Source organism: Panthera tigris, chromosome D3 (assembly GCF_018350195.1).
Source record: "Panthera tigris isolate Pti1 chromosome D3, P.tigris_Pti1_mat1.1, whole genome shotgun sequence".
NCBI classification, from domain to species: Eukaryota; Metazoa; Chordata; class Mammalia; order Carnivora; family Felidae; genus Panthera; species Panthera tigris.
In genome coordinates this window covers 7,264,412-7,283,329 of record NC_056671.1, presented here as the reverse complement: position 1 = coordinate 7,283,329, position 18,918 = coordinate 7,264,412, and the positions used below count along the sequence as shown (strand labels likewise).

At 56.2% G+C, this 18,918-nt stretch overlaps 1 protein-coding gene across 2 annotated transcripts in view; it reads left to right on the top strand.

The window, feature by feature from the left end:
• Positions 1-17,997, top strand: part of LOC102970116 (MLX interacting protein) — a 60,496-nt gene extending 42,499 nt beyond the window's left edge. The window contains exons 2-17 of one of the 2 annotated variants that reach the window (XM_042961375.1): positions 18-124; positions 841-926; positions 3,259-3,348; positions 3,744-3,785; positions 4,119-4,290; positions 5,026-5,115; positions 5,692-5,783; positions 6,718-7,369; positions 7,845-7,966; positions 8,087-8,240; positions 9,713-9,837; positions 10,273-10,374; positions 10,480-10,607; positions 10,849-10,972; positions 12,440-12,569; positions 13,219-17,997. In XM_042961375.1, the coding sequence (XP_042817309.1) occupies positions 18-124; positions 841-926; positions 3,259-3,348; positions 3,744-3,785; positions 4,119-4,290; positions 5,026-5,115; positions 5,692-5,783; positions 6,718-7,369; positions 7,845-7,966; positions 8,087-8,240; positions 9,713-9,837; positions 10,273-10,374; positions 10,480-10,607; positions 10,849-10,972; positions 12,440-12,569; positions 13,219-13,340 (2,338 nt within the window). In that variant the 3' untranslated portion in view covers positions 13,341-17,997. Of the gene's footprint in view, positions 1-17; positions 125-840; positions 927-3,258; positions 3,349-3,743; positions 3,786-4,118; positions 4,291-5,025; positions 5,116-5,691; positions 5,784-6,717; positions 7,370-7,844; positions 7,967-8,086; positions 8,241-9,712; positions 9,838-10,269; positions 10,375-10,479; positions 10,608-10,848; positions 10,973-12,439; positions 12,570-13,218 lie in introns of both variants that reach the window. The other variant, XM_042961374.1, reaches the window with a different exon arrangement.
• The last annotated feature ends 921 nt before the right edge of the window (positions 17,998-18,918 follow it).

Sequence of the window (18,918 nt, the reverse complement as noted above, 5' to 3'; positions counted from 1 at the left end):
TTGGTCTTGCCTTTCAGTGGGAAGTTGGTGTCTCCAAAGTGGAAGAATTTCAAGGGCCTGAAGCTGCAGTGGAGAGACAAGATACGGCTCAATAATGCCATCTGGCGGGCGTGGTACATGCAGTGTGAGTGCTGCTTGGCCTTCCGGCAGGAGGGGACCGCGGGGGCCCCAAGGTTCTAGCACCTGGAAGCCTGTGCACCTCGGGTCCCCAGAGCCCACTTTCCAGACATTGTGCCTCAAAAGGAAGCCTCTCTCGGGCAGTCTGCAGCAATCGGAAAACCAAGCCGGATCCTCATGAACTGGATACTTCTCGGCCATCAGGCACGGGGAGCCAGTCAGGGGCTCATGCAGTTGCCTATAATCTGCAGGAGACAGACGTGTTAGCCAGTTGCTCACAGCATCGCGTGCCCACTGTTAGGTTAGGCGCTTGGGCCCAGTGTTGTAAAGGCAGAGGAGGAAGGAGGGGTTTGTTCTTTTCAGGGGAGTCAAGGAGGGCATAGCAGAGAGTGACCTTCAAAGAGTCAGGGAACAGTTCCTATTTTCAAAGAAGATGCAGACCCAGGCCTCGTTCTGTTTCTAGCTGGCTTTCGTGCAGGTAGATCCTGTGGCCTCTGTAGGAGATCCGCGCGCTGGGGGCATGCTTGGGTTAGGCTGGCATTTCTCTTGATAAGCCAGACTGCCTACCTTACCTGTGAGTTACAGATTCTTTTCCTTTATTCTCTGAAATCTCATTTTCGAGGGAAGGAGGGCCGCACCTTGAGGGGCATGTGGACAGAGCGGGCAGGGGTTCCTTCAGGGGTCTTGGTCATAGCAATGACGTCTCCTCGTTTCTCTGCCCAGATTTGGAGAAGCGCAAGAATCCCGTGTGCCACTTCGTCACTCCACTAGATGGCTCTGTTGAAGTGGATGAGCATCGCAGGCCAGAGGTACTTGGCCCTGGACCATTAGTAGCTGGAAAGGATCCTCCCTCATCAGGAGGAAGCAGCTCTCCCAGGGCTGGGAATAGGGGGTGGATTCCGCAGCGGGGGTTCAGGGAACAGGTCTAGCCTTGCTGCCCTGGCCGCCATGGTGTCCTCGCAAGGACGAGGATGTGACAGCCCACGGGACTCCCCTCTTCTCTGGCTGGGTTGACCTGAGGACTAAGGGGTTCTCTCCCTGGGACTTACCCTCAATGTTGGCATTTCTCTGGACGTCAGCAGGGAGGGATTTGGTCTCCTTACAAGACAGATTATCTTCAACAAAGAATGATCTCAAGGGGCGCCTGGGTGGCTCAGTCAGTCGAGCGTCTCTTCTTTTTTTATATAAAAAAAAAAAAAATTTAATGTTTATTTTTGAGAGAGAGAGTCAAGCGGGAAAGGGTCAGAGAGAGGGAGACACAGAATCTGAAGCAGGCTCCAGGCTCCGAGCTGTCAGCACAGAGCCCAGCGTGGGGCTTGAATCCACAAACTGTGAGATCATGACCTGAGCCAAAGTCGGACATTAACCCACTGAGCCACCCAGGCACCCCAAGTGTCTGACTCTTGATTTCAGTTCAGGTCGTGATCTCAGGGTCATGGGATCAAGCCCCATATCAGGCTCCACACTGAGTGTAGAGCCTGCTTGAGATTTCTCTCTCTCTCTCCCTCTCTCTCCCTCTCTCTCTCTCTCCCCCCTCTCCCTCTCTCCCTCTCTCTCCCTCTCTCTCCCTCTCTCTCCCTCTCTCTCCCTCTCTCTCCCTCCCTTCCCCCCTTCCCCCCTCTACCCCTCTCCCTAGCTTTTATGCGTGCATGCGTGCTTTCTCTCTCAAAAAATAAAATCCTTAAAAAAAATGACTTCAAGATCTTTATATGCTGAGATAGGAAGATGCTGAAGAAATAGTAAATGAAAAAAAAAAAAAGTTGCACAACTGTATTTTAGTAACTTTATGTTAATTTTTTTAAGTGTGTATCTAGAGGTGCCTGGGTGACTCAATTAAGTGTCTGACTTCGGCTCAGGTCATGATCTCACACTTTATGGGTTTGAGCCCACGTTGGGCTCTGTGCTGACAGCTCAGAGCCTGGAGCCTGCTTCGGATTCTATGCCTCCCTCACTCTCTCTGCCCCACCCATGCTCGTGGGCATGCACGTGCACTCTCTCAAAAATAAACTTTAATTTTTTTTAATAAAAAAGAATAAAGTGTATCTATGTGATTGCGGGTGTGTAGGAAAAGTCTAGAAGGATATACAGAAATCCTTTATTGGTGGGTACTTCTGGGAAGGAGGATTACAGTGAGGCAGGTACCCTTTACACGCTTCTGCATTGTTTCAATGCTATCCAAGCACGTCTCACTGTTTGGATGGAATGGGAAAAATTAGAAAGTAACCCAATGAAAGACCCTTTTGAGCTGTGGGGTGTGTCTGATATTAGACAATATTAAGGAATATCATTTTGTTGGGTTTGGTGATAATACTGTATTATCCACTGTCAACATTCTTCACTGTCAGAGAGACCCACAGTGAAGTATTTTTGGGTGAAATTAAATGGGTCTTATGATACCTGGGATTCGCTTTAATATACTCCAGCCGTAAACAAAAAGCAATCTGAAAGCGAGGCCGGCTCTCTGAGGCAGTCGTGGTTTCTTTGTTGCCAGAGCGCTTCAGGGATATCTTGGAAGGGGCTCACGTGCATGATGGGAAGGTTGAAGTAGCTACTCTCGGAGTCACTTTCCACCTAAAACTTCTGTGATTGGCCGTTTGTTTTCACCCTTCGAAAATGTGGCAGGGTCTCCTGGATCAGGCATTCACTGCTACCCCTGGCTCTCTCTCTAGGGCTCTTCTGGCACCAGGACGGAGGGCCCTCTCCCTCTCCCTCTCCCTCTCCCTCTCCCTCTCCCTCTCCCTCTCCCTCTCCCTCTCCCTCTCCCTCTCCCTCTCTCCCTCTCTCTGTCTCCCCCCTCCCCCCCATCTCTCTCCCTCTCCCCCCACTATCTCTCTCCCTCTCCCCCGCCCAAGCACTCTCTCTGACCCACGCTCCAATCCGGACCCTTAGGAACCATGCTGCCGAAGCTGCCCTTGGTCATCTGAGGTCGTGAAATAAAAGCACGTCCTTAGGTAGAGGCTGGTCGTAGCACCGGAGAGGCGGGACACGTCGGCGAATGAGGTTGTAGGCGCGCGGCAGGGCCCTCTGAGCCGCGCTGCCCGGGGCTGACTTCCGGTGTCAGACACATCTCTGTCTTCAGGTCGAGTTCTGCCGGTCAGCCTGGATGCCCCTCTTTTGACCTTGACCTGCCTCCCTTCGCAGGCCATCACCACAGAAGGGAAGTACTGGAAGAGCCGCATTGAGATCGTGATCCGGGAATATCACAAGTGGAGAACCTACTTCAAGAAAAGGGTACCCGGCTTGGGCTCCGAGAAGAGCGTGTGCGGGAAGCCCCCGTAGAGGAGGGAAGGACCGAAGGCCTGTATCCGGACGCTGGCCCCCGAGGTCGTGGCTCCATTGCTGCTCCCGCGGCAGCCGGTGTTCTAGCCCAGCCCGAGCGGTGGACCTGCTTCGGTCGTGTTACCTGTGCTCTCAGTTTCTCCCGCTGTGAACCGGGGCTGTTTATTCCACAGACGCTGGTTGGGAATCTCGTCTCTGCCCGGCGTGGGCCTGGCGATGGCAGAGGGCAAGACCCCTCACAGGCCTCCCAAGGAGAGGAGGCCCGGATGGTTCTGGGAGGAGAGGCCGAGGGCCTCGTCCCCTCCCCGGCCCCCGAGTGAAGCTCTTTTCTCCCCTTTTCTCCGCAGCTGCAGCAGCACAAGGATGAGGACCTGTCCAGCCTGGCCCGGGTGAGTGCGCGGCGGGGCCGGGAGGACCCGCAGAGGAACCCTCCTCTGACGGGAAGCGGCGATGATGTGGGTGCCCCCTCGGTGAAGCCCGCAGCCGAAGGCGCTAGGGACACAGGCTGTCCCCGCGGCTCCAGGGGGGCCACGCCCCTTCTCACACAGAGGACATGCAGGCTAAGGGAACAGGCCAGTTCTCCCTGCTCACCCACCGCCTCATCTCTCAGAGCAGCCCTTGCCGCTGCGTAAACTAGGGTAGCGCCCCCCTGCGCAATGGGATTGGGAGTTCTGAGTTCACCGGTCCCCTGGGATTTGTCCTTCCCCTTCTGTTGGCGGTAGGATGATGACATGCTTTATTGGCACAAACGTGGGGACGGATGGAAGACCCCGGTGCCCATGGAGGAGGACCCACTGCTGGACACAGACATGCTCATGTCAGAATTCAGCGACACCCTCTTCTCCACACTTTCCTCTCACCAGCCGGTGGCCTGGCCCAACCCCCGGGAAATAGGTAACCCACCTCCGGATCCTTGGCTTCCAACACGCAGCTGGTGTCCTTCTCTGCCAGCCCCGCCCTCCCCCCCCCCCCCCGGGGCCCCCAGGGCAGGATTTGCCTCAAGGCCATCTCTTAGCTGCTGGGCACCACTTATTTAGGGCAGGCTGCCAGAAAGATTGGCCGGTGTCACTGGCATCTGAGGGTCACATGCACTGAGAGCGTGGGGACTGCAAATGGGCCTTCCTGGGCAGCTGTCATGCCTGTGGTGCCACTGTGAGAAGACGGTGGGGATTTGGTCTGAATCAGTTTGCCGTTTCCGATACTGTCCCCTGAGCGGAGGATCTGTGCCTAGGCCGAGTGACAGGGCCTCTGACTCACTGTGAAGAAAATCAGGTATTCCTGGGCATGACCTTTTACCTGGCAGCATTCGGGCATCCAGTTACCCTTCAGGGAAGAGCCCACAGACCAGCAGTTAGAACCAGGGATCTCTGCATAGCTGTTCTTGCGCTTGTTGGGATACTCACTTCACTTTTCTTACAAAAACTCACTTTCTTTCCTGCCTTCTGAAGGGGGAGAATAGCCATGAACTCACAAGAAGGTAGAAATTCCAGCCATCTCCCTGCACTTCTCCTTGGAAGAATCTGGAGTGTGAACAGGGCCAGGAGGACCCGTTCCAGGCCCGTTACGTGTTCTTGCAACATTGCCTGAGAAGGCAGAATGATGCCTCTGTCTCCTTTCTGATTCTTGCAGCACATCTGGGGAATGCCGACATGATCCAGCCGGGGCTCATCCCCCTGCAGCCCAACCTGGACTTCATGGACACATTTGAACCTTTCCAGGGTGAGGACCCGGGGCAGGCAGAGACCATGGCTGCCGGGATCTCCTTTTGCCCAGGACAGAGCACACTGGTGCTTCCCCTTCGTGGAGGGGACTGTTAGAATGGGCAGAGGGGAAGACTTGGAATTTTTCCAGAACTACCTTTTTTTTGGTAGTAGTTGCAAGGTCTGGGAAGCTTTTCTGCCACACGGTTCTCTCTCAAGGGAATCGCCGTTCTCATTCCTGCGGTCTCAGATCCTCAGGTTTGCCCAGAACCGTAAGCAGTTCTCCCTCTAGGCAGCAGAGGGCGCTGGCAACACAGCCGCCTCCCAGCAGTGTCCTGCAGTTAGAGCTGGGCTCGTGAGAGCCCACGAAACACCAGGCCTGGGAGTATTTCAGAGCCCACACTAGTTGCCAGCATGAGCGGTTCCCATCAGAGGGCCTCTTTCTGCAGAGTTACCTCAGGGGGGCACACCCTCAGGGGGGAATGCCATGGCATTCCTCTGGGTAAGATGGGGCTCAGTGCCCTGTTCGCTTGGATCTTAATTCAAGGATGTGATGGGCACACGGAGCTCAAAGGCCCCCGCTGTTGTCTTTCAGACCTCTTCTCTTCCAGCCGCTCCATTTTTGGTTCCGTGCTGCCTGCTCCTGTCTCAGCACCTGCACCGGATCCCAACAGCCCACCTGCTCAGGTAGAGGGAGTGGGGGCAGGGGGGCCGAGGGCCAGGCTAATAAGTAGCCACACAGTCATAAGCAACACACTAGAGCTTGCCAGATCTAGGGCTGAACGCACAACTAACGCATAAAGAAGCTATTCTGGCCCTCCTCGGAAGCACGCAGAGATATCCAAGAGGGGAGAGAGACTGTCAGTAAGCAGGCGCCCCTGCCTAAGGCTGCACATAACCTGAGCTGTGTTCTGGCCAGTTTAGAGAGGATTAGCAAAGAAAAACATGGATCGCTAATAAAAACAAGTTCTGTGTATTTCTCTTACTTTTTACTCAACAATTAACAGTAGTTGGTTATCGGGTGCTGGGGCTGCAGAGCTGAATGAGGCATGGCTCTCTGCCCTCAGGGGCTCTCAGGCTGGTACCCGCATCCAGTTAGACACCAGAAACCTGGCCCCATCTTCTTCCATCTGGCTCTGGGAAGAAGTTATTCTGTAGAGACTGAGATCCTGACAATTGATTCCTTATAGCGTTTCTCTTTTAGGAAGAGGTGACCTCTAGAAGTTGATACGTGAAACTGCCCTGGGGGAACCCCATGAGCAGCTGTGATCCAGGCTGCCTCTGCTCTGTAACAGAAGATGGCAGGGACTTTGGGGGGACCCCTGCTGGACTTCAGAAACAAGATACTCCCAGGCCTAGAGCCAACTGTGTGCAGACAGTCGCTTTGTCTGAGCTCTGTGTTATCACTTAGTCCCTAATGGAAACAAGACCCCTGCGGATGCCCGGGGAGACACAGCTCCGTTCCCCCCAGTTAGCAGCCGTGGGGACGGGAACTATCGCCTTGTCCTTCTGTCCAGAGGTTCTGCTCAGGCGCCCACCACACGTTGTTGGACTTTGTGGTGTGTTGTACCGGGAAGTGATGGCAAGTTGTGTGATCCAGCACTTGTCCTTCCTTTCTCAGGAGAGCATCCTGCCAGCCCCTGCTCTCCCCACCGTGAACCTCCCTGACGGCCTCATTTCGCCTCCTGCGGCCACCACCCTAGACCCTACGGATAGGCCGGGATGCGATCGAGCTCCCCGACCTGGAGACCCCTTTATCCAGCCTACAGACTTCGGTCCCTCTGCACAGCCTCTGAGCGTCCCCCAGCCTTTCCTCCCGGTGTTCACCATGCCCTTGCTGTCTCCCAGCCCCGCCCCGGCGCCTGCTTCCCCTGCTCTGCCGTTAGCCCCACCCCCGGCCACTGCCTTGAGCCCCCTGGCTCCACCCGCCTTCCTGCAGCCGAAGTTTGCTGGAGCCAGCAAGTCGCCCTCCGTCATCACGCACACGGCCTCCGCCACCCTCACCCACGATGCATCTGCCACCACCTTCAGCCAGAGCCAGGGCCTTGTCATCACAACCCACCATCCCACCCCCTCGGTGTCACCCTGTGGCCTGGCACTGCCTCCAGTCACCCGGCCTCCAACCGCTGGGCCGTCTCAACCGTGTTTAACTTTTGTGCAACCCAAACCGGTCTCCTTGACTGGGGGGAGGCCCAAGCAGCCCCCCAAAATAGTGCCTGCTCCCAAACCTGAGCCCGTGTCCTTGGTATTGAAGAATGCTTGCATCGCCTCAGGTAAGTCAGTGGAGGGAAGCCAGAGTCTGGTCTCCCCTTCCTGAGGAATATTTCCCTGTCCCCGAGGCTTGCAAACTTGTCACACACACACACACACACACACACACACACACACACACACACAGAGTGATGTGAAAGGAGTGTTCTGATCTGCATGTGTGTGATCTAGTCTCTTATGTATATCCTCTATTGTTCTTTTAAAGTTAGTCTCAACCCAGTTTGAAAAAGCATGGTCCGGGTGGTCTATAATCCATCCTAGGTCTATAGGTCTATAATCTGTCCCCTTCAAGGAGAAGTTACAAAACCAAGGTCAGGTACCCTTGTGGTCTCATCTTTCCTGTGGTGAGGAGAGCAATGTCTAAGCAGCAACAGAGGCTATGCTTCTCCTGGGGAGCACTGTGCAGTGGGCCTGGGCCTGGGCCCGGCAGGCCGCCCGTGGCTCGGGGACACCACCCTCACCTTCTTGTTCTGGCAGCTGCCTTTTCAGGACAACCTCAAGCAGTGATTATGACATCAGGCCCTCTGAAGAGAGAAGGGATGTTGGCTTCTACTGTGTCCCAGTCCAATGTGGTCCTCACGCCTGCCTCCATCGCCCGGGTGAGAGGGCTCTGGACAGACCCTCAGCATCCTTATAACCGCAGTGTGGCCCTGTTCTTGGGTGATCCTCACCCAGCATGACTATAGTTGGGGGTGACCTCTCTCTCCTGTGTCACTCAGGCTCCTGGAGTCACGGAGTTCCACAGTGGCATCCTGGTGACAGACCTCGGCCATCCCACGAGCAGCCAGCCAGCCCCTGTCTCTCGGCTCTTCTCTCCAGGCACAGTGCAAGAGTCCCTGGTGAAGGGCGAGCAGGCCTCTGCCACGGGTCCCAGTGAGTGTGTGCTCCAGCCGGAGCAGTTGGGACTTCGTGGGCCAACTGAGAGCTCCCACTCCTGGGTCAGGGAGACCGCCTGTGGGCTTCCCTAGGTTTGGGGCTGGACTCACAGGACGTGCAGTGACATTTTACAAGCCCGATAGCGGCCCAGGCTAGGAAGTGCCCGGCGTTGTGCCAGATCATCCACAGCAGCAGAAAGGCGGCAAGCGTGTGCAGTGTTGGCGACTGATGCACTCGGGGGACCACCGTCCCTGACCTCCTTTAGAAAGGCCTGGCTCTGAGCTGCCTGTTCTGATCCAGAAAGGGGACCGAAGAGTCCTTGTCCGCAGTTTCCAGAAAACAGAAACCACCCAGCCTTGTCTACACATCAACGTAGTCATCCCTTAGTTTTCAAGAACCTCCCATCTGCTGAACCCATTTCCACAGCGTGGGCCTTCCATTGGCCAGATGGTCGGGGTAGAACTGATTTTGCCCAGCGAAGAGCTGAGAAGCCAGGGATAAACGATTTGCCCGAGGCTCTGCCCCTCATGGTGGGGGTAGAACCAGAACCCAGGCTCCTTCCTTTCAGATGCCACATCAGAGAGGGAGACCAAAGGTGCCTTCTTGTCTTAAGTAAAAGCAGGGCGTGGCTGCTCCTGGAGCTCTGTGTAAACGGTTGTCTTTTCTGAACAGGAAGACATGAGGAGGAGAGATCTTTGCTCACAGAGATCAGACAGTACAGGGACTTGTCCAAGGAGGATTGGAGGAACAAGGGCCTCCAGTCCGGAAAGATAAAGACAAAGACAAAGACTATGAGTCAGGCCCCTACAGTGATGTAAGTTAGGGCTCAGGTAGTGGCCTCTTGTCCTCTGAGGCACAGAACCCTGGGCGCCAGAGCCGTGGGGGGAGTTCTGCCTGAGAGAGCACCACAGGGAGATCGGTGCCACGGAAAAGAGTGGGCTGAGTGGGGCAGCCCCAGGGGCTCAGAGGGACTCCTGAGAGATGCCAGTGACCAGGACATGGCTTGCGTGGGAGTAGGCAGGATTGAAGAAAGTATAAGAGAACGTATGTGTAGCGTTGAGAGAACAAAAATAAACAGGTACCTGGGCACTTGACACACAGGGTAAGAACCAGAGCCTTACAGATGCTGCGGAAACCGCAGGTTGCCTCCACGTGGCTTTTTAGGAAATTGGGTTAGCAGTCACACCTCCCCTCAAAACTCTCCGTGTCCCCCAAAACGTGTGGCTGGTCAAGCTCAGACCGTGTTCCCACTCCATGTCCAGCCAGCCTTCTTCAGGCCTTGTCCACACCTAACAGAACCCTCCTTGAGGTGTTGGCAAGCATTTCTCCCGTTTTTGCTCTGTGGTCGCCGTGGGAGGTTCCGGATGGGTTTCCAGGGTTTGGGATTTGCAGGGGTTCCTTTCATGGGTGAGGACCGTTCCAGCTGCTGTAGCCGGCCATGTTCTAAGAGGAGTCTCTGTTCTTCTCAGGTCGAGATTGCCCAAACTCAGGGCAGGCCTCTCCATGTGCTTCAGAGCAGAGCCCCAGTCCCCAGTCTCCCCAGAACAACTGCTCAGGGAAATCTGCAGACCCCAAAAATGTGGCTGCTTTAAAGGTATCACAGGTCTCTCTCGGGTCTTGATTTCCTTGGAGGGTTGGGGAGGAAAGGAGAATATCAAGGGGCCACTGGGGCAGCTGCGTCCCTTACTAGGGACACAGAGGAAAGGAGGACCACACACTTGGCTGGTGCTCACCAGGCTGGGGTGTAGCATCAGGAGCCTGGACGTTTGCTACTTTAACCTCGAGATCAGGTCCCCTCTTCCCATTCCCCCACCTACCAGTGAGGCCTGAGCCCCGGAATCAGCATCGAGCCCTGTAATATGCCGGGAGGCCGCAGCTGGGAACTGGGTCCGTGGAGGAGGGGTCTGAGGGTGACTGGGAGGTGCCGACCAGCAGCAGTCGTGGCCCCTGCCGAGGTGCTCCATTCTGCAGGGAGGGGAGGTGGCCTTACAGAGCACCGCATCACAGTGACCCTTTGATTCCCCAGCAGAACCGGCAGATGAAGCATATTTCAGCTGAGCAGAAAAGGCGCTTCAACATCAAGATGGGCTTTGACACCCTTAACAGTTTGATCTCTAATAATTCCAAGCTGGTGAGTGGCATTGGGTGGGTGGGGAGCTTCATTGGCCTCGGTGCCGGGTGGACAGGCAGGGTCGCCATGGCCGCTGCGGCTTTGACCCCGCCGCCCCTCCCACAGACCAGCCACGCCATCACGCTGCAAAAGACCGTGGAGTACATCACCAAGCTGCAGCAGGAGCGGAGCCAGATGCAGGAGGAAGCCCGGCGGCTGCGGGAGGAAATCGAGGAGCTCAACACCACCATCATGTGAGACTGGGAACGCGGGGCCCGGGGCTGGCGCCTTGCGCTCCTGTGTGCGTGTCACAGAGGCCCCGTCACCCGTAGCCGCCTCTCTGTTGCAGCATTCTGGGTTTTTGTCATCCTCCTCCTTCCGAGGCCCCCCCTCGCGCCTGCCGTGGCCGACAGCGGGCCGGCCCTGCCTGTTCGGTGCCCCGGGTCCAGCTTTACGCCAGCCGCTCTGAGCTGCCTCTGATTCTGCCTGTTGCAGCTCCTGCCAGCAGCTGCTCCCCGCCACAGGAGTCCCTGTCACCCGGCGCCAGTTCGATCACATGAGAGACATGTTTGACGAGTATGTGAAAAGCCGGACCCTACAGAATTGGAAGTTCTGGATTGTATCTTTGGGTTTTCTTGCTTCTCCCACCCCCCAGCTGTGGGTAGGCTGAAACAACAGACACTGACAGCCCAGCGATTTTAGAAAAAACCCACATAAATGGTTGTCGTTGGGCTCATCCAACAGGCGGTGCCGGCTTCCGCCTCGGGAGAGGGGCCTGGCCAGGGCCGTGGCGTGAAGGGAGTCGGTCGTTGGTGACCGTCCCGGCTCACGGCTTCCTGGGGAGGCAGAACAGGCCCGGTTTGCTCTCTCGGTGCCTGGGAAGTAAAGACACTTGGTTGCAAGGAGCTAAAGCCGCTTGTAGAGGCAATCCTGTAGGAAGGAGCTAGGGTCTCATCTGACACCTCCTGGCAGCCGTCTCAGTCCTTGGGGTAACTTACTTAGGGAGGGTGAGTACTGCCCCTGTGATGGATGAGAAACCAGGGTTCACGAACAACTGAGTGGCACAGTCAGGATTTGAAACCAGCTCCCTCGAGGCTGTTGTCTGGGTTTGGGCCACGTGGCCTCTGATGCTGTCATGAGGCACATGCACCTGAGCGCTGGGGTCTGTCTCTGGGGCCAAGGCGCGCCCGCACTCAGCTTCCAGATGTCAGCAGGGCCCCTCTGGGGGACAGCTCCTGCCTTGTCCGTACCCTTCCAGCCACATCTCTGCCTCAGACGGTCTGCACACGTGGGAGGTTGGCCACGTGCCTCCACCTTGTTACTGACACACTGAGAAGACAGTTGTTTGGGAGCAGAGGATTTTATCTGCTTTATTTGCACTCTGACGGCTGGTTTTGAAGAGAGGAGGGATGACAGACACCGGCTCTGTTTCCTCTGCTTTGCCTGGCTGGCCCAGCCTCCCTCTGCCCTCATCACTGATGGAGCTGGGTGACAGCTGGGATGGGCCAGAACCTCTTTAGGAAAACGGCACGTTCCTCATTGGGCTGAGGCTTGGACCGCAGGCACTCATGGCTCAGGTCAAGGAGAAAATGGAGCTCATTGCCTCCACTAAGCTGATTGCCTAGGATGGTTTGGGAGACCTACGTGGAATGTGACTAAGAGCCAGCATGTGTGTTTATCACCAGACACAGGCCTCATCTATCTCTAGACAGACAGCTTCCACCATTTGGTCTGGGGCGTGCCTCTCCTATTCTTGCCGGTATACATAAAGACCGTTGGTTTTCACGTCGTTGCGCCAGGACCCCGTGCCACACCAAGCAAACCTCTCAGTCCCTGCCTCTGGCCTGCTCAGTGGTCATTAACCTGTTGCTCAGTTCCAGTTAGATGGGAGCATTTTAGGGGAATGTAAGGGTGCGTCTTAACCTAGATGTCTGCCTCTCATCCGCTGTCTGTACAGTCACTTGCCCGCCCCGGGGGAATTGATCATGGGCAAGCCTGTAGCTGGGCTTCATTCTCCCCACCCTTGGTTACATGTTTGCTGGTCCTCCTCCTCGCTTACGTTTTCTTTAACCCACGTGCAATGCAGTTCAGTATCATCATCAAGCCGCTGTTTGAGTCCTTCAAGGGGATGGTGTCCACCAGCAGCCTGGAAGAACTGCACCGGACGGCACTGTCCTGGCTGGACCAGCACTGCTCCCTGCCCGTCCTCAGGCCAAGTGAGTAGGGGCTGCATGGGGGCCGAGGCGCCACGGGGGCTTGCCAGCCCCTGCACGACAGTCTCGGAGAGAGGAGGGCCTTCGCTGCAGACAGCGCTGTAGCCAGGCCAGGCTCTACCACGAGCAGCCGCTCCGGCAGGGCCGGGAGCGCGGGATGATGCTGTGTAGGAGGCCCCGAACCGGAATGTGCCAACCGCAGGGTGGGGGCAGAGCCCCTGGCGCCTCTGCTTGGCTTCCTACCATCCCTGGGTGTCACCGTGCTCAGGTCCAGCTTGCGTTTACCGAGCACCTGCTGTTCACCAGGCCGTCTCGGGTGCTTTCAGATTGTTTCCGATTTAATTCTTGTAACTAACAAGGCGACGCCCACACGTTGAGGTTATAGAGGGGTGACGTGAAAACAGGTGGACATACAGGAACGGCTTGGGATTCTCTGCCCGTCTGCAGGATAGGAGGCATGATTCGGAGAGTCACCCTAGGGCCAGAGAGGCTTTGCTGGCATTCGTCCCTCAGTTTGAGCTCAGCGCCTCTGCTTTGGCGGGCGTGAGAATTACCACACGGGTCGTATGTGTAACACCTTGCGTGCCGTCCGTCGGGCTCAGAGCTGCCGTGTGTGCCTGTGTCCCCGGGCTAACCTTCCCCTTTCTTCCAGCGGTGCTGAACACCCTCCGGCACCTGAGCACCACCACCTCCATTCTGACAGACCCGTCCCAGCTGCCGGAGCAGGCGGCAGAGGCTGTCACCAGAATTGGCAAGAGATCGGGGGAGTCTTAGCGCCTAGCAGGCACGTGGCCGCGCAAGATGCCTCGAGGCTCTTCCCTGCCTGCGGAGAGGATGCTGCACCCCATGCCTCTCCTGATGCGGAGCTCAGGGCCCCCCTCCAACTCCGCTGGCCCACCGGGCCGCTCAGAACACTGTGCTCAGGTCTGAAGCAGGTTCGGGTCCTGCCAACAGCAATAGCCCATCTTTGGGAACCCCTTGCTGTGAACTCTCACTCAGCGACCTCAGTCGTGACCTCCCCTGCCCTCGGGCAACCCAGACAAAGTCCTGTCCTGCTGGCGGCCTGCCAGGCCCATGGTGCCGGTGCAGGGAGTAGATGGGACAGAAGGGGCAGGGCCTGCTCCTGTGAGCTATAAGAGGCATACGGTTCCTCTCCGGTTCTGTCCTCAGACTGAGAGATCCTCGCTCCTGTCACCCCTGGGTACTCGGACGGCTCCGAGTGACTCCTGTGCCACTCTGACATGCCCACGGGGCAGGCGGAAGGCGTCTCTCTCCCTCCCTCAGACTCTGACCTTGTAAGTAGGTTTGGACGGCTGCTCAGGCTTGCGCACGGTAGGCCGCCTCCCACCGCACGAGCCACCAGGGAACCTCAGAACCCGTGTGCACAAGTGGTGGGTGTGAATGCACGCGGGACAAGAAGGAAAGCACGAGCAATGCAAAGCTGCCGCCCTGGCTTAGAGACCCCCTCGGGCGGCACTGTGGTCTGGGAGTGACTTCGTTCTGCCTGGTGTTGTGATGGCCACACGTCGCTGACTTGAAACCGTGGCAGGGACTCGGGTGGGGCCTCCTCGGGCATCGCCTCGCTGCATGGCCCTCGTTCTCCGCTTGCTTCCGAGCCGTAGCCTCGGGTAAGCCAGCAGTGTTCCGTGGATGCGTACAGCCCCCAGGGTGGAGCGTCTGAAAGGCCAGACTCCACGGTGCCGTCATCGGTCCGGTCATCTTGGCCGGATTGTTCAGCCAGGAGCCCCAAACCGTAACAGTTCTCGGACCAAAGATGTCACCACACCCAAAGTCTGTCCTGTCTCGTGTTTGGAGGAAGAAATTGAGTGTTGACAGGCAGAACTCTGAGGCAGCCAGCCTTCGAGCTGTCTCTGGGCACCTCCAGATCAGGCAGTGAAGAGCTACACTCGTATTTGATCAAGGTGGAAGGATATCGGGGGGCCATGGCCTGCTTCCAAACATGGGAACTGCAGCTGGGGCGTCCAGGCCCGTCCTCTTGCTGTACCTGTCGGAGGACCGCGGACGGAAGGGCGGGCGCTCACTCTAACACTCAGGAAGCCCAGCCCAGGGTACCTTCTTGTTGAAAGAATGTGCTTCTAACGTTCTGCTGTGAAGTTCGGAGGGTTAGTGAACTTCCCATTCAACCTCTGTCCTCCCGGCCAGAGATGGAGCCTGGGCGGTGCTGGGCAGGCTGGAAATCCTGGGGCGAGCTTTGCAGGGGCTCCGAGGGCTGCCTCCTGAAATGTGGGTCCATTTGGAGGCTCCCACTGCTTCCTGGAGGCCCGCTGAAGGCGCTCGGGGGCAGCCAGCCCTGCCTCGGCCTCGGCTGATGGAGAGCAGAGGGGGCGTCCTCTCCCTGCTGCCGTCGCTGCCGCGGGTCACCGACCAGCTGCCTGTTCCCTCATCTGTCCTTCAGCCTCACGGAAGAGCAGCCTGGCGGCGTCCCTCAGCCTACAGCGGAAAAACGTGTTTACAGGCCTTCCAGATCACTTCCCTCAGGGGTGAGCACACAAAGCTGGGCTAATCCTTAATATCCACTGGGAGGTGGTAAGAGAACTTGCCCTTCACCCCAGGACAAACGTGAAGTCTCCCTTCAAAAGGGAGAAGACCACCACGGTAAGAACTCGTTACGGTCAAAAGGAAAACCACATGATGTCCCCAGCTATGAGGGCTCGTGGAGGGTCATGAGCTCAGTCCCTTCCACAGTTCCTGTGCCTTTGTAAACCGCGTGGATGGCCACAGTGCTTGGCCCACCAACACCTCTCCTGAATTAGCAGCCTTCCAAGCACCCCGTGCTGGGAGTCTTTTTTTTTTTTTTTTTTTTTCTTTAACTCCGTGGGATATAAAATTGGCCTCCTGCTTCTTTGGCCTACCTCTCCTCCTCTCCCTTTTGCTGAATTGATGTTCATGTTTCTGTTTTGTTGAATATTTAAGGCTGTTGGTCACGTGAGACTTTGAGGTGTGTGTGTGTGTGTGTGTGTGTGTGTGTGTGTCCTAGCAGACTGTTAACTAGATGCATGTTTTTGTTTCGAGATAATTACTTAAATCCATTTCTCTTGGTGCTCACAATTACCACGGCTGTAGGGCCACAAAGCTGTATCTCTTCTCACAGACACGATTGTTTCTTGTCCCAGAATCATTTCTTGTTTTGGAATCTTGCTCAATGAACATGGCCAGAGGGGCCCAGCCAGCGTGCAGGGACAGCGAGACCACTCTTCCAGCAGCCTCCAGTGGATGCTGACCATGGGGCTGTGCTTTGTTTACGCTCATTTCCGCCCCTGCTCCTGCCTCTACTCCCAGAAAAGAAACATTAAAATGCTGACACTTTGGAGAATTAGAAAAACAATCTGAAAAGGTGGGGGGGGGGGGGGGGGAGCCCATCTGGCACATAAATCTGAAAAGCATTTCTGTGAAATCTTTCTGTGCCATCAGTTCCCTTCACACTGCTGCGTGCTCTGTCACAATGAATGGGACACGGAGGGACAGGGCAGGTGCCGCCGTGGGGCTTTCTGAGACTTGGCGGGCTGTCCCTCCGTCTCTGGCCTCAGGTGGTTCTGCACCAGCAGTCACCCTTCACCCACCCAGGATGCTTCAGCCCGTGCACCCTGGCCGCCGTCCAGCCGTTTTTCTCACACTGGAGCACTGGTCCCGGCATCAGACGTTAGCGTTGATGAGATGCTAACAGGCATCACGGGCTCTTGTCAGGAGGAAGGAACCCCCGACGCCGCCCTGTTCCTGGAGCCTCTGCAAGAAGAGGTCGCCCATGTGTCCTTGGGCACCCGGCTTCCTCGGCTTCCTGTCCTTGTGACCTGACCCCTTCCCCTTGGTAGAGGTTGGGCCTGAAGGTTTTTCTGTTCTGGCCAATAGAAAGATAAACCTAGACTGTGAGGGAGCGTGGCACCCCACGGTGGTGCCGGCCCCCTTTGTCTCACCCCAGGTGAGGGTGTGCAGTGGTGAGTGACCCGAGAACTAGAAGAACGAGAAGTGGGTTTGTGGTTTCCAGGCTCACGGGCTGTCGCAGTGTAGCTGAAGCATGCATCTGCATGGGGCCGGGCTATCCTCGACGGTCTTTACCCGGCTGCTCACGGCCCCGCATGCCGGGTGCAAGCTGGCCCTCGCGCTCTTCTCTGTCTGGTGGGAAGTTACCTTTCCCTAGAGATACCCTGCTTCCCATTACGCACTTTGCCAGTGGTGACACCCGCCCGCCGCTCACCGGGATTTAGCTGTGCCAAGTGTTCCTGCAGTCGTGGTCTCGTCGAGGGAGCTGGGTGCCCTGATGTGGGCACCATGGCAGCCGTGGGCCATAGTCTGTGCCACAGTGTCCCAGTGCCTCGTACGTTCAAGAGAATCTTCACCACGTCTGAACACGGACAAAGGGAGAGGAGGGTAGGGCTAGAGAGTGGAAGAGCTTGGACGCTCAACACGTTTGTACCATTCAGTAGTAGTCTCCTTGGCCTTGAACCCGTCTGATCGGAGAGGCTGCGGGATCAAGGAGAGGCCTTAGGACCTACCGTGCACATCCACAGCTGCTCCATTCTCTTTTCCTTCCGAGGACTTGGCTTTCCTGGCTCATCACACGGGGGTTCTGTTTCCTTGTCGGGGTTTTTGCGAAAATCAGCCTTTGAGAAAAGAAAAGGGAACTTTTCATGTTGAATGTTGGCTTTGACTCTGTGTGTGTGTGTGTGTGTGTGTGTGCGCGCGCGTGTGCGTGTGCATGTGCTTGCACAAGCCTGCCTGCGTGCATTTACTTAATGGAATTTTATTTTTGTGAAATTCCTTCCCAAGTATGTAGCAAAATTCACCTCCATCTCCCAGTCAGACTTTTGGTGCCATAGTCAACCCTGGGCATCACTCATTTGAAGAATTCTTTTCTCGGTTTCTGAACAGAGGTGTGCTACTCGCAAGGCTTGAGGTTCTGGAAGGTTAGGAGACACTGACACATTTTTCCATAGAGTTTACGTCCTACAGTTGAAGGGTCTGAAGGGCTCTGGCTCAGGAGACATGACTCCAGGCTGTGTCTCTCCCAAGGGAGCTTGAACACAGCCCGTCCCCTACAACGCCCTGCTCTCTCTGTACCCGAACCTTCTCGGACAGCCCTCAGAAGGAAACCGGATTCATCTACTCACTTTGTAACACCACGGCTGAGCCACCATGTCCTCTTCCTAGTGTACCTGGCTCGTTTTTTCTGTTGTGAGCTCTGGTGATTGTGTCAGGGCTCCATTAGGAGGAAGTTTCCTCTCGTGGTCTGAAAAACAAAACCGGAGAAGAGCCTTGTTAATCAGAGGCTCCCTCAGGCCTGTGCCATCCAGAACACCACCCCTCATGCTCCGCTGTTGAGAAGCACGTTTCCACCAGCTGTATTCAACACTACAATGCAGTTTTAAAACTATATTTGCATCCGAGACAATAAAAAGTTGTATTTTTTTGAAAAGCCTGTGACATGTGGTCTTAAATGGTACTCTGTTGGGCTGTGGAAGAGATGATTCAGGGAGATGGGAGCCAAGTGATGCCAAGACGGGCTCACTCATTCTAACCTTGAGGGATGGGTGCAGCCTACGGTGGAGGCCTTGGCGGCGAGGAGAGAGGCCCGAGGTGGGCAGGGGTTCCTGAAGAGAGGCTGCTGGAAGGGCCTGTGACAGAAGCCCAAAATGACCAATTCTTCCCATGAACTCTCCAGAGCCTCGTGTTCCAGGCCTTTCCCAGGTGGACGGAGCTCAGTGGTGCTTGTACAAGCTGCCCATGTCCCCATCGGGAACCTGGGCAGATGGCACCCGGCCCATGCTGTTGAACAGGGTGGTTGTGAGTTCACATAAAATCACGTCAGGGTGTGCAGTCACCCGTGGAGCACTGGACTTAGTATAGTCGGGGTGCCTGGGTGGCTCAGTCGGTTAAGCATCCGACTTTGTCTCAGGCCATGACCTCGCGGTTCGTTTGTTCGAGCCCCGCGTCGGGCTCTGTGTGGACAGCTCGGAGCCTGGAGCCTGCTTCCGACTCTGGGTCTCCCTCTCTCTCTGGCCCTTCCCCTCTCGAGCTCTGTCTCCCTCTCTTTCTCTCACTCTCAAAAATAAACAACCATTAAAAAAAAGAAATTAAAAAAAAAAGTATAGGTCATCATCAGAATGGCTAACACTGGCCCCAGGGCTGAAAGTCTTCTGAGTCATGGTGATGGCCCCAGGGAGCTGTGGTCTCCCTGCTGACCGTGGACCCAAAACCATAGGTGGAAAACGCAGGGAAGTTGAGCAGCAAAGATGTCCCGTTGCCGTGCTGAGAAGACTTTGATGATCTGTGTTTAATTTAGAAGCTTCTCTCTTTTCCATACCATCTTCCTGCGTCCCCCACCGCAGTCACTTGT